Here is a 14,265-nt window from a genome sequence, read left to right as displayed (position 1 = left end):
GCATTGGGATGAGGTGAAGGATCCAGGATGGCTCTGCCCACCTGGGCAGGTGGATGCTGGAGGAGGTGTGGTTTTAGAGGTGACTTGATTGGCGTAGCCAAGTGTGCGTGAACACCAATGAGTGTAAGTATCAAGGCTCATCCATCCTATAGGAAACCGCCAGCCTCATCCTCCATCTTTTAAAAGGCAAAATAGTATTTTTAGCAATATTACTGTCTCTGATAGTGAAGAGTCTACTGTTTGTGAGTCATACTGCTGGCATCTACTTCTGAAAATACTACACGAAAGCATTCAGTTTCTTCTTAGAAAGAAGAGGGGGTATTGGACAACTGAAATAAGGCCTGGATTGGGTTTAAAGTTAGCTCCTGAAAGGTCACCTAACATTCCAGGCTGGCCTTATATCTCACCTTTTGTAGGTAAAAGGCCCTGGTGGTCTATTCCCGCCCACCTAAGTTCAGGACAGAGCTCCTTGGGGCTCCTCTGTTTCTCTTCTGAGACCCCCCCCCGCATCAGATTTCTGAAGTTTTTCTCAGATCAAATGCAAGGCAGAAAGGGCAGTTTTTAAAATCGTATTTTATGAGAAACATTTATGATGTAATATTATGGTATATAGGTGGGATATTGGAGAACAGAGGGAAAAATTCCATAGCCGTAAATCAAGATAAGGCTTTAAAAAACCGAACTGCAGTGCAGTAAGATGGACATTCTCTTTCCAGGCCCTGGGACATGTCTGTATCAGGAATGACAGCCAGACAGAAAAACATAAGTCTTGAGCTGAAGCAGTTGCACGTTGGTTTGCAGAGAGCTTAAGGCCCCATCAACCCCGCATTCCTCAACCACCCTATCCTCTTATTTACTCTGAAATTGTCCTCCTTCGGGTTAGCCAGAAGAAGGGGCTGAGTTCTGCTTTCAGAAGGCCACTGGTAGAGTAACCACAGGCTGACAATGACTCTGGAGGCCTTTCTGCTGGTGAGTGTGCGGGGTCTTGTATCAGTTCCCTGCCCTCTCATCCTTCCCATCTTTCCAGACCTTATCAGTTCCACATCGCAGCAGCGCTAAACTCCATTCACTAGCTTGTTTCTCTCTGCCCCTCTCCTGGCCCCGAGACAGTCCTGGCTCAGACCCTCCACTCTGTGCCCCCTCCCCAGCCCCGGTCTCCCGAGCTGGCCCAGTTCTGACTGTTGATGGAATAGTACCATGAGTTCTGCAAACCTGAAGTGGAGTCCTGGAGAGGTGTGGCCGTGAGTGAGTTCCTTATGCCCGGATGCCTTTGTCTGTAGAAAGGGAACGATGGTGATCCTTGCATCTCCTGCCAGGAGGACTAAGAGGTGGTGTGTCTCATCCCCCGGCCTGCTGCCCAGTAAGGGTTAAGGAAAGCACTGCTGACTGTTAAGAGTCAGGAGTGCTCTTGAGAATAACACTCTGGTTTCAAAGTGTCGATCCGGCATGGAATTCTGTTGCAAGCCAAATAATAGATTCAGAGTTTCACCTTGTAAAAGGAAATCATAGAGAAAGCTGGAGTCCGTCAGTCTGAAAGGTTAATTCAGTAGTTTGGATGGAGTAACGCTTGCAAGCCAGACTGCTACTGAAAGACAAGTCATTCCTGGTGACAAGTGAAGCTATTACCTAGCATCCGTGAAGAAGAGCATTTGAAGGAGAAACTTAACTTAAAAGATGACAAATGTAACTATCAATTTTCCAATAATTTGCAAATAAAGTTAACCAGGTTGTGTTACCTGGAAAAGGATTCTGGTTTCTATGCTTCACTTTGCCTTTTTTGAGGAAAAAAAGCAGCTGATTAAAAAGAATACAGGCATCCCTTGCAATCCGAATCTTTGCTGTCAGAACTCAGAAATCAAACAGAGTTATTAACCTGTTATTAAATTCCTCAGTATCTGAGCTCTCACTGCTTGCCATCCAAAACTCAGACACCATATTCACTTGGATGAATCAGAGTCCCTCACAATCTTAACTTCAAAACTCTCAACATGCAAACCCAGAATCTGAGCCAGTATTCCTCACGTGAATTTGGTTCATCCAAAGAAAGCAGTTAGAATATGTTTCAGTGTAGCCTTTTTAAGAAGAAATAGGCCATTTGGAATGAGTTACAGAATAAAAATTACAATGTAATGTTTGCTTCAGAGAGGATTCCAGGTCACAAGCAACAGAAGCTGACTCTGCTGATGGAAGAGCCTGTTCTCCGATGTTAACTGGCTGGAGGAATCCTGGGAGGGCTAGGAAGCCAGGCCCCGCCCCTCCCGGCTAACCTCTGAGCTGGCCCGTTACCCCGACCTGGTCCATGAGTGAGCCTTGACCGTAGTCTGTGCCACTGTTGCGTCTGCAGTGCATACTAGATGGAGCCGCCTCTGCTGTGGCGGGTCTTCGCCAGCGTGAGGGGTGCCGCCTCCCACCACTGCCCCTGGCGCCAGGACCACAGGGATGGAGCGGGGAGAGCAGCACTCAGCATACTTCCCTCTACTGTCCCCAGCTCCTGACGTTCCCTGGCACAGGTGCAGCTATAGGATCGGGACCCAGTTATAAAGAAGGCTGGGCTGCAAGTTCTGGCCTCTCTCCTGGAGATAAGGGATCACACCACTGGAAATCCTCCAAGTGCAGGAAGGCCTGGGCAGCCCCAAACTAGGTCAGGGCCCCTCTAGAACAGTGGTCAGTATTTGCCAGCTGTAACCCTTCAGTTAGTGGTAAATCAGTTTAGTGGATCAAGGCCCAGATTACTTGCATTCATCTTCTGTTGCTTTTTTTTTTTTCTTTTTAATGAGATAAAATAGAAGGCAATGTATTGTTGTTTCACGTGTAGTAAGTTTCATCCTGTGAAATTTTGGCTTCCGTTTTGTGAAATCTGTATCTGTGTATCTGAACTGGTGAGAGGTGTTTTGTTACCAGAGGTCAGGATCAAAGGCCCCCGCACCAGCATGTTCCCGGGCTCCAAGGGTTTGCTCTCAGGGTCACTCCCCATCGCACTTGTTTTCCAAGCGTGGTGTTCTCTCTTTTATTGTTGGTCTGTCACAGTCTTGTCTGTGTATGTGTGTGTCTCATACACACACACACCTTCCAAGCACGATGTTTCTCTCTTTTATTGGTGGTCCATCACAGTCTTGTTGGTCTGTCTGTCTCTCTCTCTCACACACACACATACACACTCCAAGCATGGTGTTTGTCTCTTTTATTGTTGATCCGTCACAGTCCTGTCTGTCTGTCACATACACACACACACACACACACACACACTCCAAGTACAGTGTTTCTCTCATTTATTGTTGGTCTATCACGGTCTTGTCTGACTGTCTGTCTGTCTCTGTCACACACACACAGGATGTCCAGAATGGAGCTGTGAAATTTCTTGTTAAGATCCAGTAAGTATTACATGCAGTGAAAGGCTGGTCTGGTGACCTACTTACTGTCATTGTGTCTATGGGAAATTATCATCTGATTCTGAAGACAAAGCTTTAAGGGAAAAAAAAAAGCCTCTGTTGTAATTCATGCCTGTTACAATTGTGAGGACAGTTCTTACAATGTAGATAAAACCTTTCAACCTAGACTTTGACCTCCCAGAGTTTTCCTAGAAAAAAGTTTTGACAGTAGAGAGGTTTTTTTTAACTCCTTAACTCTGTGGGAATCAGCCGCACTATCTTTATTTTGGTCTTGGTTTGAAAGCCGTCTGATCTGACCTTGTAATGTTATCTCCGCAGGTCCCTTTACCCGGCCTCATCCGGCCTTGTGGCGAATGGTCTTCGGTGAGTTACACATTAGTCAGTTTCAAAATCCATTCTACTCTCAACAGATCTTTTTTTCCTGTATGTTAGAGCAGTTTTTCTTACCGCTCTACTGTTAAAGCTTAGTGTTCCTGGTACCAGTTTGTTATTAAAATGCTTTGCCACGAAATGATGTGCTGGTGATAGCAGAAATTCTCGTACACAGGAACTGTTTCAATCCCTCCGCCCCCACCCCGCCCCCACCCCCGCCCCGCTCCCCACCCCCGCCCTGCCCAGCCTCCCAACACTGCTGTCCATTAACGCACAGGATCTGATGGGAGGGAGTGTGCCTTGTTCTTCCTGACGGTGCTGTTCGCTAGTGAAGCTCACGTGCATTGTATAAGCGTGTTTGCCTCATCAGCATCCAGGAGGGACCAAAACCCCAGCAATCTCCCTGGTGTTGCAAGTGGGAAAGAACTCAGAAAAGGAGAGGTCTTAGCAGAGAGCCCGGATTTGAACTACAGATTAGTGATGAGCGTCGCATTCACCTGTTGGGTCTCTTACGACGTTTACTTGATTTCTAGTCCAAAGAGTGAAACCACCCAAGTGGATTTAAATCTAATCTTCAAAACTTTGGGGCTTGGCTTCATCTTACCTAAGTAATCATCCAAAAAAAATTATTCAGGGTTCAGAAAGGGCAATCTTATGTGAAGGGACCCTTAAAATGGAGATTATGCTCGTCTGTTTATTTTTCACCCTTCAGAGGTCATAAGTAAGTCTCTCTGAATTCAGTGGTGAGTCTGGGTCATGCGCTCAGCGGGTGTTCACCGAGTCCTGAGTGGGTGGCTCCTGTGGCCCTGAGCCTGCAGGTGAAGGGGCCAGGGGGGAGGGAGGGCGGCTGTAGCCAGCACTCTGGGAAGCAAATCAGTAATCTGAGCAGAGCAGATGTCTCCAAGTAGCAGGAAGTTTATTAAAACCGCAAGAAGCGACATTGACTAAGTAGCTGCTTTCACTTGGAGGTGATGGGAGGCACAAAGGAAGTGTGCTTATGCAGAAACCTGCCTGCAAAGAAGGATCCAGGCAAAGATACTAGAGGCAGGCCAGACCAGGAGAGGCAGAGTTGGGCATAGGTGGGACTGCATGGCTTGGGAAGGGCCGGGGGATGCCACGGGAGGGTTTCTTTTTTCTTTTTTTTGCAGGTAAATATGGTGTCTGAATATGGTGTCTGACTCATTTCCGTTTCTTAAAAGATAGCTCTGGTTGTATTATACTTACAGCTCATGGACTTAATATGGCCCACTTAAAAGTTAAGAGTCATTTTCAGCTAGATGGCTACATCTTGTTTTTCTAATTTCATATGGTCCATTCTAGGTAATGAGCAGTTTCATTTCTTCCCTGGAGTCCTGGAACCCTTTGATAACCTGATGAGAACTATAGACCCTTTCCCAGTGTACACACACACACACACACACACACACACACACACACACACACACACGCAGGCACACACACACACACAGGCACACATACAGTTTTGCATATAATATTCAGGCCTTCAGGGATGTTGAAGCCCAACTGTGAACTCTTGTTCACAGAGGGCCTCCTGGTCCACACTTTCTTTGTATCCCAAAATAATTATTTCAAAAAGGTCATAATGAGAAGGTGTTGTGGGAGGTATTTGCAGTCAAAGTCTGTAAAAGTAGCTGGTACATAATAATACATAAGAAGGCTATCTTATAGACTTGTCTAAAAATGCATGCGCCCTGGGCCTGGGATACACGACCAAGTCAGCTGTGTGCTCTCAGCCAGCCCCCACCCCGAGGACCAGGAGAGGCCCTGTCCACCAGCCCTCGCTGTAGCCGCCTCGGAGGATTCCATTCCAGCCACGGACACTCTCTCCTCTGGAGCGGCTCCCTGGGGACCAGTGCCAGCCCACTTTGGATGGGGTGCTGTGGTCCAAGGTCGTTTGAGTCACAGCGTCTAGATGTCCTCCCCAAGCATTTTCATCCCAGCAGATTCTGAAAGAAGAGGGAAAGTAAAAGGGAAAGCCATTGGTGGCTGGTTCTCAATCTTTCTAAAATATCTTTGCAGGCTTTTGCCTTCTTACAGTACATTATTGACTTTCTTTTTTAAATGACATGGGGCGATTATTAGGCTACCACTTACGATATGATATGACCGTATCATAATGCCCACAGGGGTTAATGTGGGGTGTAAGTGGGGGGATGAGTGACCTTGGGCCACTTCTCACCCCTCAAACCCCAAACCGGGCCATCTGCTAGGCCTTCCTTGCCTGCCTCCAGTCCAGTCTCCATGCAAGTGGCCAGAGGCCATCTCCTGAAATGTTACCCAGGTCACCTCATTTTCCTCTTTGGATCCCATAAGGGGCTCCTTCTTTGACTTCAGGTCAAGTCTGCGGTCTTCGCAGTAGCCCTGAGCCTGGCCGTCCCTTCCAAGCGGCCTCACTCCCTTCCCGTCTCTGCCAGCTCCCAGCCACGCGCGGGCTGCGGACCCTCTTTCCAGGAACCCGCCTGCTCGCCTCTGCCTGCCTTCCCGGCCCAAGTGCAGTGTCCTCTCGTCCACCCCCTTGCCGGTCGTCTGCCACCCCTCCAGCTCCCGGCGTCAGCACCCCTTTCTCAGAGGGGGTTACTCCACCCTTCGGTCTAGATGAGGACCGAGTGTCAAATTCTCATCGAAGGAAAGGCCAGCGTGTTGCGTGAGGGGTCTCCACAGCCCACATTTCAGCACCAGTGTCTGCTTGGGGCCGTCGAGCATCTTGCCGTCTGACACGCGCTCCCTTCCCGGACCTGAGGGTGTTTCCTGTTTCCTGCAGGGCTCAGCGTGCTCTACTTCCTGTTCCTGGTGTTTCTCCTCTTCCTGAACTTCGAGCAGGTTAAATCCCTGATGTACTGGCTAGACCCGAACCTTCGCTATGCCACGAGGGAAGCGGATGTCATGGTACGTACTTATCCGCTGTGTGTTGGAGAAGCTGGTTGACCCCTTGGGTGTAGGAGGTAATGTTGGCTTCACATCTTAAATTGGTCCTACGTAGACATCCTCGGCACCATGTCTCTGGGTGGGCTGGTGTGGTGCCTGGTTCCACGACGAGTGATCCAGGCCAGGGATGTGAATCCTCTCTCGGCCCAAAGAGGGTGGTAGGAAGAGATGAACGTTACCATCAGCCATAGGTGGGAACTCTGCCCCTGACACTTGTAAGCTGTGGGGCCTTGGGCTGTGGACCTGTAGCTTGTTCCCTCTTTTGTAAAGTGACATAATACTTACCTTGGATGTTTACTGTGACCTAAACGAAGGCCTAACATGGTGCTTCACACCATGGTGCCGTCCTCCAGTGGTGGCAGCTCAGCTCCGTCAGTGTCTCTCGCAGACCCTCTGCCCCCCAACTCCAGCCCTGATGCCCCGATCCTTCCCCCCTGCTTGCCACGAAGGGGCCAAGTTGTAATGAGGGAAGCCATTTCATTCATTACTTTTATGAAGCCACAATAAATAATTTTGTCCTTGGCTAAAATGACTAATGTGCTTTGGCTTTTAGTGAAGAGATTATTTTACACTGTAATACTGTTCCTTTTTCAATTTTTAAAAGGCATGATGTTTAGTACAGGTTGAAGAACTACCTAGCGACAGTCAGAAAAGAAGAACAGACATTTAGGCCATAGGTGGGTCCTTGTTTAACAAGCAGGAATGGGGTACAGCGGGAGTTAGCGCAAAGTCTAAAAAGCGATCATTCTAGCATCGTCGAGATTGGTCAGACCCTTCTTGGAATGGTATTTCCAGATTGTATCTTTAACTTTTATGAAAGGACGTGTTAAAAGACAAACATAAGAAGGCCAAAAATTATTTGAAAGTCTCAAGGAGCAAAGTCTGCCTTGAGATTCTTCCTCTAAGGGAAGAGAAAGGCACAGGGTGACTGCCAGTTTCTGACGATGCTGATCATAACAGTTAGGGTGAGGTTGACACCAGTTGTTTTGATTATGGATTATCTGCTCAGCCAGGCCGAGCTGGGTGCTTTATATATAGTGCTTTACATATAGTGTGTATGTTCATATCCCCATTTTACCAAGGAGGAAATAGAAGCTTAAAATAAGATCCAGCTGGGTCCAAAACCTATACTTCCCCGTAGGACAGTGCCTCAAACATATAGTTACAATAACGCGTGTTTGATGCTCCCAGGTGTCTTATGAAACGGAGACTAGGAGAAGAATATCCCAGGTTATAGTTACTACCCGCCACGAGTTTCTTGAGTCAGAATGGTCATATGATGAACTGACTTCCAGGTAGATTTGCAGGGGTGTCAGGCTGCTTCTCACAGTGGCGGCGGGGAGAGGAAATCTCATAACACTCTGACATCCACCTTCCTTAGGAACTTAACATCACGGGGACATCCAGTTGTCATGTCAATAATTACAGTCCCCCAAAGAGCTGACATTGGCATTTAAAATCTAGTTTGCAAGGACCGGCTAATTCTCTCTCAGCAAACAAAGCAAAGCCAGAGGCAGTTTTCAGCTTCTAGAATTCCAGCTGGTGCTAGCCTGGCCTTAGTCTCCTCCATCTCTAACTCCTCATCACTTTTTTCTTCCTTAAAGTAAGCTTTTACAGTTCTGAGGACTTGTTCCTTGCTGGCTCTAGAGACACGCGTCCCTTTTTTAGGCTTATGGTGAGGAGAAGTGTCTTTATGTAAGACAGAAGCCTCTAGTCCCTGGTTCCCCGGGCCTTCTGCCCTCCCCATTCCTTCAGCCACCACTGGTTCCTAATCCTGATACCTGGCTCATCCATGGCAGGCGCCACATGTTGGAATGCAGACACCCCTTCCCCCTGAAAATTAATATTATAACTTGGGGTTGGGAGGGTAGTCATTGAAATCCTATGAGAGACAGTCTTTTATGTAATTTTCTGAGAAGTTTACTATGTTTCTAAATATTTATTCTGTTCAAAAATATGTGATCTAAGGTTCAGACAGGCTTTCAAGCGCATCTCATTTATAGACTGCATCGTCTGGAGCAGCAGTCTGTTGTTTAGTAAATACTCGCTGGGTCTTTTCTATGTGCTGGACGCCATGCTGGTGGTAGTGGGGGAAAGACACTGCCCCTCGCCCCAACTCCGTGTCCTCTCAGGGCCTAGCATCTACAAGAAGGCAAATTAAACAAATTAATTGCTGGCTCTTTTTCTTAGAGAATTGTTCAAGATAACTTCGATAAGTTTTAAACATTTTATTAGCACATGGCTAATCTTGTTTCATCCCCCCTCTCACTTCCCCTAACACACACACATCTTATTATCAGACATCAATATTTAAATATATGGATTTTTAAAAACGTAACCACAGTGCCATTTTTAGTTGCTTAAAGTTAACAGTATGCAGTGTTCACATCTCTTCCCCAGATGTCTCATAAAGGTTTCTTTCTTCTTTTCTTTAATGGTTGACTTGTTCGAATTAGGATCCAGACAAGGTCTCCATGTTGCCTTTGTTGCAGCTCTTGTGTCTCTTAATCTGCAGTCCCTCCATGCTTTGGTTTAACATCAGTGTTTATTTGTCAAAGAAACTATATTGTTTATTCCACAGAGCCTCTCACGTCTGGATTTTGCAGCTTGCATTCCCAGGGTATCATTAATGCATCCCTCTGTCTCCCTGTCTTTCCTCTAAACTGGAAGTTAGATGTAGAGGCTGGATGGGATCCAGATTCCAGGCAGGTTTCCATGGCAGGGCTGCTCGTAGGCGGTGCCATGTACCGCACTGGGCCTCACAGTGTCCAGGGGTCTCTCTTTTATGATGTTCAGCTTGATCATAGGGTCAGCATCAATTGTATGATGCCCTATCAATCACCTGTATGATTTGGGAGGAGAAAAGTGGAATATGAGCCAAACATTGTAATACATTGAAAGTGAAAGTCTCTCAGTCACGTCCAACTCTTTGCGACCTCATGGACTATATAGTCCATGGAATTCTCCAGGTCAGAATACTGGAGTGGGTAGCTGTTCCCTTCTCCAGGGGATCTTCCCAGCTCAGGAACTGAATCCAGGTCTCCTGCATTGCAGGCAGATTCCTCACCAGCTGAGCCACCAGAGAAGCCCAAGAATACTGGAGTGAGTAGCCTATCCCTTCTCCAGGGCATCTTCCTGACCCAGGAATTGAACCAGGGTCTCCTGCATTGCAGGTGGATTCTTCACCAGCTGAGCTACCAGGGAAGCCCAGAATACTGAAATATTCACCCAATTCTCAAAATGCTAAATGTGAAAAAGATGTGTCATAGAATCAAGAAAGTGTAATGATTTCAGTACACAGTGCAGTGGGATAAATAAAAAGATCTGGGTGCTGTTAGAACTTGTTTACTCTGAGAGGTCAAGGAACGCCTCTGTAAGAGCTGATGTTTATTCTTGTTGTTCAATCATTAAGTTGTGTCCTACTCTTGCGACCCCCTGGAATGTAGCATACCAGGCTCCTCTGTCCTCCACTATCTCCCGGAGTTTGCTCAAATTCTTGTCCATTGAGTTGGTGATGCTGTCTAAGCTTACAACCTGAAAGTGAGTGGGAATTAGCCAAGCAAAGTGGGAAAATAGGAGGCCGAGGCCATTATTCAGGAAGAAGGATCAGTCTGCATGGAGTCCCCAGCTGGGGACCTGGGATGAGTCAAGAGTAAAGGAGAGAAGGAATGAGAGGCAGAGGGGGGCCATTCCGGAGGCTGGGAGGTGTGGACAGGAGGTAGGGTTACTTTGTGAATGTAGTTAAGAGACCCTGAAGGTTTATAAGCAGAGGAGGTACCTGATCTCCACTGATAAGTGGGTCAGTAAACATCATGCCCCATCTCCAGTCTGGTTTTGAAAATGGGGGAAAGAAGAGTGTACAATATCAGCTGACTTCTTCCTGGTTAAAGCTCAGTGGCGCAGATGGCTTTAGACCCGGGCCACGTGGCAGTACTAATGCCTTGCCCCAAATTAGGTTTCTGCTCCGCTGTCCCATTGGACATCCACGATGGCTTCCTCCCACGGGGCAGAACCCGACTCACAAACATTTCTCCAATGGTGAGGGGCCTGACGGGAGCCTGTGCTGTCTGTATGCGAGTAATTTCCCAAGAGGGGGCCCTAAAGAGGGTGGGTATATGTGTTCTTTCTGCTTCCGTGGTTACCAGCTTCCCCAGGGAGGAGTGAGCGACAGAGCAGGGCAGGAGGCCCAAGATCCTTCCACACTGGAAAGGCTGCCCTTCCAAACACACACACACACACACACACACACACACACACACACACACCCAATCATGCACACACCCCCAAACACACCCCCTCAAATATCCCCAAGCACACACTCCCATACACTCACACACCTCCAAACATGCTCAACCCCCAAACACGGACATACCTCCAAACATACACATACATCCAAACATGCACACACACCCACACACCCCCAACATGCTCACACCTCCAAACACACACATACACCCAAACATGCACACACACACACACACACCCAACATGCACACACCTCCAAACACACACCCTCAAACACCCCCAAGCACACACTCCCATACACTCACACACCTCCAAACATGCTCAACCCCCAAACATGGACACACCTCCAAACACACACATACATCCAAACATGCACACACACACACACCCCACACCCCAAACATGGACACACATCCAAACATACACATACACCCAAACATCACACATCTCCAAACACACACACACCCAAACATGCACACCTCCAAACGCACACATACACCCAAACATGCACACACACAGACACACATACACCCAATCATGCACACACCTCCAAACACACACCCTCAAATATCCCCAAGCACACACTCCCATACACTCACACACCTCCAAACATGCTCAACCCCCAAACATGGACACACCTCCAAACATACACATACATCCAAACATGCACACACACCCACACACCCACACACATCCCCAACATGCTCACACCTCCAAACACACACATACACCCAAACATGCACACACACACACACACTCCCCCAACATGCACACACCTGTAAACACACACCCTCACACCCTCAAACACCCCCAAGCACACACTCCCATACACTCACACACCTCCAAACATGCTCAACCCCCAAACGTGGACACACCTCCAAACACACACATACATCCAGACATGCACCCACACACACACACACACCCCCTCAACATGCTCACACCTCCAAACATACATATCCCCATATTTCACACATCTCCAAACACACACACCCCCAAACATGCACACCTCCAAACATACACACACATACACCAAAACATGCACACACTTCCAAACACACACACCCAAAGAAACATGCACACACCTCCAAACACACACACCCCCAGACACACACATCGCATCCCCAAATATGGACACACTCCCAAACACACACACCCAAAGCCACACACACCCGAACACACACACATTCCCAAACACGCACACGCCCCCAAACACACACATGCTCCCAAGAGCACACAAACCCAAAACTGTCTGATTTATGATCTGCAAAATCGTTTCATTTATAGAGAACTGATTTCAGAGAGACCCGTTAAAAGCTTTGCAGTCTTAAACTGGAGGTGGGTAGTCAGAGTGTCAGCTATACACTTTATAGTTTTAGAGAGCTATCGCAAGCAAGAAATAACAATGGCATTGAGTTGGAAGAAAAAACACATTGGGAGGTCAAGTGTTTGGTCTAGTGTTGGGCAAACAGCGGAAAGGTGGAGCCGTCCAGACCAGTGGCAGGTCGGCTGGGACGGCGGGCTCCGTGCTCCCCCTGCTCCCTCCTTCCTGCAGGGCCCTCGGAGTCCTCACTGCACGCCTCTTCCTGCCGCTTCCAGGGCTGTGCCTGTGTGTGCTCCCCACCTGCCTTAAACCGCGGCGCCCGGTGTCCCTCCCACGACCAGGACCTCGACCTCAGGATTTTCCAGATGTGACCACTGGCACATTTGTTCCTAATGATTATTTGATAATATAATAGTTATATACCAGCAGACACACTTAGCTCTTTGTGGTGCCTTCAGAGTACCTTCCCATTTGTTGAAGCACAGAAATATTCTCCTAGAGAGTAGAAAGGCCTCCAAAGTGGTCTTCAGCCCATGATTGCCCTCAGAGCAGCCTTCTGAAGATGGAACTCAGCCCTCTCTTATCTAACCCTCCGCCGCGCGCGCTGCAGCATAAATAAGAGGATAGGGCGGCTGCGGAAATGGGAGTTGACCGGGCCTTGAACCCTCCTTAACCTAATGAGTAACTGCTTTAGGCCGAGGGTGTCTCTGTCCTTCTGTGATTCCTGTGACAGGCACGTGCTCCAGGGCCTGGAAAGAGAATTGTCATCTCATGGCAGTGCTGTTTGGCTTTTTAAAAGCCTTATCTTGACTTGAAGTGAAGTCGCTCAGTCCTGTCCGACTCTTTGTGACCCCACGGACTGTAGCCTATCAGGCTCCTCGTCCATGGGATTTTCCAGGCAAGAGTGCTGGAGTGGATTGCCATTTCCTTCTCCAGGGGACTTTCCCGACCCAGGAATCGAACCCGGGTCTCCTGCATTGCGGGCAGACACTTTACTTGACTTACCCTTGTTGATTTTTTTTTCCCCTCTTTTTTTTTCCTAGATTTTCCACTTACACATTATCACCCCATATCAGAAAAAAAATAGTTTTTAAAAATGTCCTTTCAGCTTTGGAAATTAGAGTGCATTTGTTCTGAGAAAGCTTCAGAAATCTGAGGCAGTGGGTTTCAGAAGAGAGAGAGGGGCACCCCGGTACTGTTTTTGCTCCTTCAGAGAGTATTGTTTCTAGGATTTGGAAATACTATACTTTACAGGAACTCCGCCAGCTGACTGAAATCTTACTCCTTCCTATCTGATTAATTTGGGAAAAGCGAATGGGAAATGTAGAACTCTCTGAGAAGTGTTGTCATATGATAACTGCTTTCATAATAAATACAGAAATAAAAGGAAATTGATTTGAAAGTTTTTCAAAACATATTAAAAAGAAAAAGATACTAGAGATGGAACCTAAATTCTTGAAAGCTTTATAGTGTTTAAATATTTCGATTATGCAGTATTATGCATTGTTGGGTAGAGGAGTAATTCTGCTTTCTTCTAATTTCTGAAGTTGGATATTTCAGCTTTTCTTCTTTCCTAATAAAAACATTTAAGAGTGTGTATTTTCCTCTAACTTCTGCGTACTTGTATCTCATCATTTTCATGTGTAATATTTTCATTATCATTTAATACTGAGTGTATTTTAAATTTCTATCATGACGTCTTTTTAACTCCATGATATTTAGAGGTGTGTTTTTAAATTTCCAAACCTATTGGGTTTCTGTTTATTCTTTATTTATTAGGATTCTGTGTTTTTGTTACTGATTTTAACACAGTTGCCCTATGGGCAAGTGACATGGGCTCTGTGATGCCACTCCTTTAAGATGGGTTAAGCCTTTGTAAAATGATTTTGTTTCCCACTTTATTTAAGCTTTTGCAATTCAGAACAAAGCAATTCTAGTGTATAAACTCTCATTCTTGTCCATTTTTCCTCAAACATCTTCAGTTACTAA

At 47.0% G+C, this 14,265-nt stretch overlaps 1 protein-coding gene across 1 annotated transcript in view; it reads left to right on the top strand.

Annotated features, from left to right (window-relative positions):
- The window catches only part of PTDSS1 (phosphatidylserine synthase 1), a 71,879-nt gene that overhangs the window by 24,652 nt on the left and 32,962 nt on the right, over nt 1-14,265 (top strand). The window contains exons 3-4 of the mRNA XM_068983549.1: nt 3,708-3,752; nt 6,544-6,668. Of these exons, the coding sequence (XP_068839650.1) occupies nt 3,708-3,752; nt 6,544-6,668 (170 nt within the window). The remainder of the gene's footprint in view (nt 1-3,707; nt 3,753-6,543; nt 6,669-14,265) is intronic.

This window comes from Capricornis sumatraensis, chromosome 11 (assembly GCF_032405125.1).
Source record: "Capricornis sumatraensis isolate serow.1 chromosome 11, serow.2, whole genome shotgun sequence".
Classification (NCBI taxonomy): domain Eukaryota; kingdom Metazoa; phylum Chordata; class Mammalia; order Artiodactyla; family Bovidae; genus Capricornis; species Capricornis sumatraensis.
Note: the sequence above shows the minus strand (reverse complement) of the source record. Positions and strands in the feature narration are given on the sequence as shown.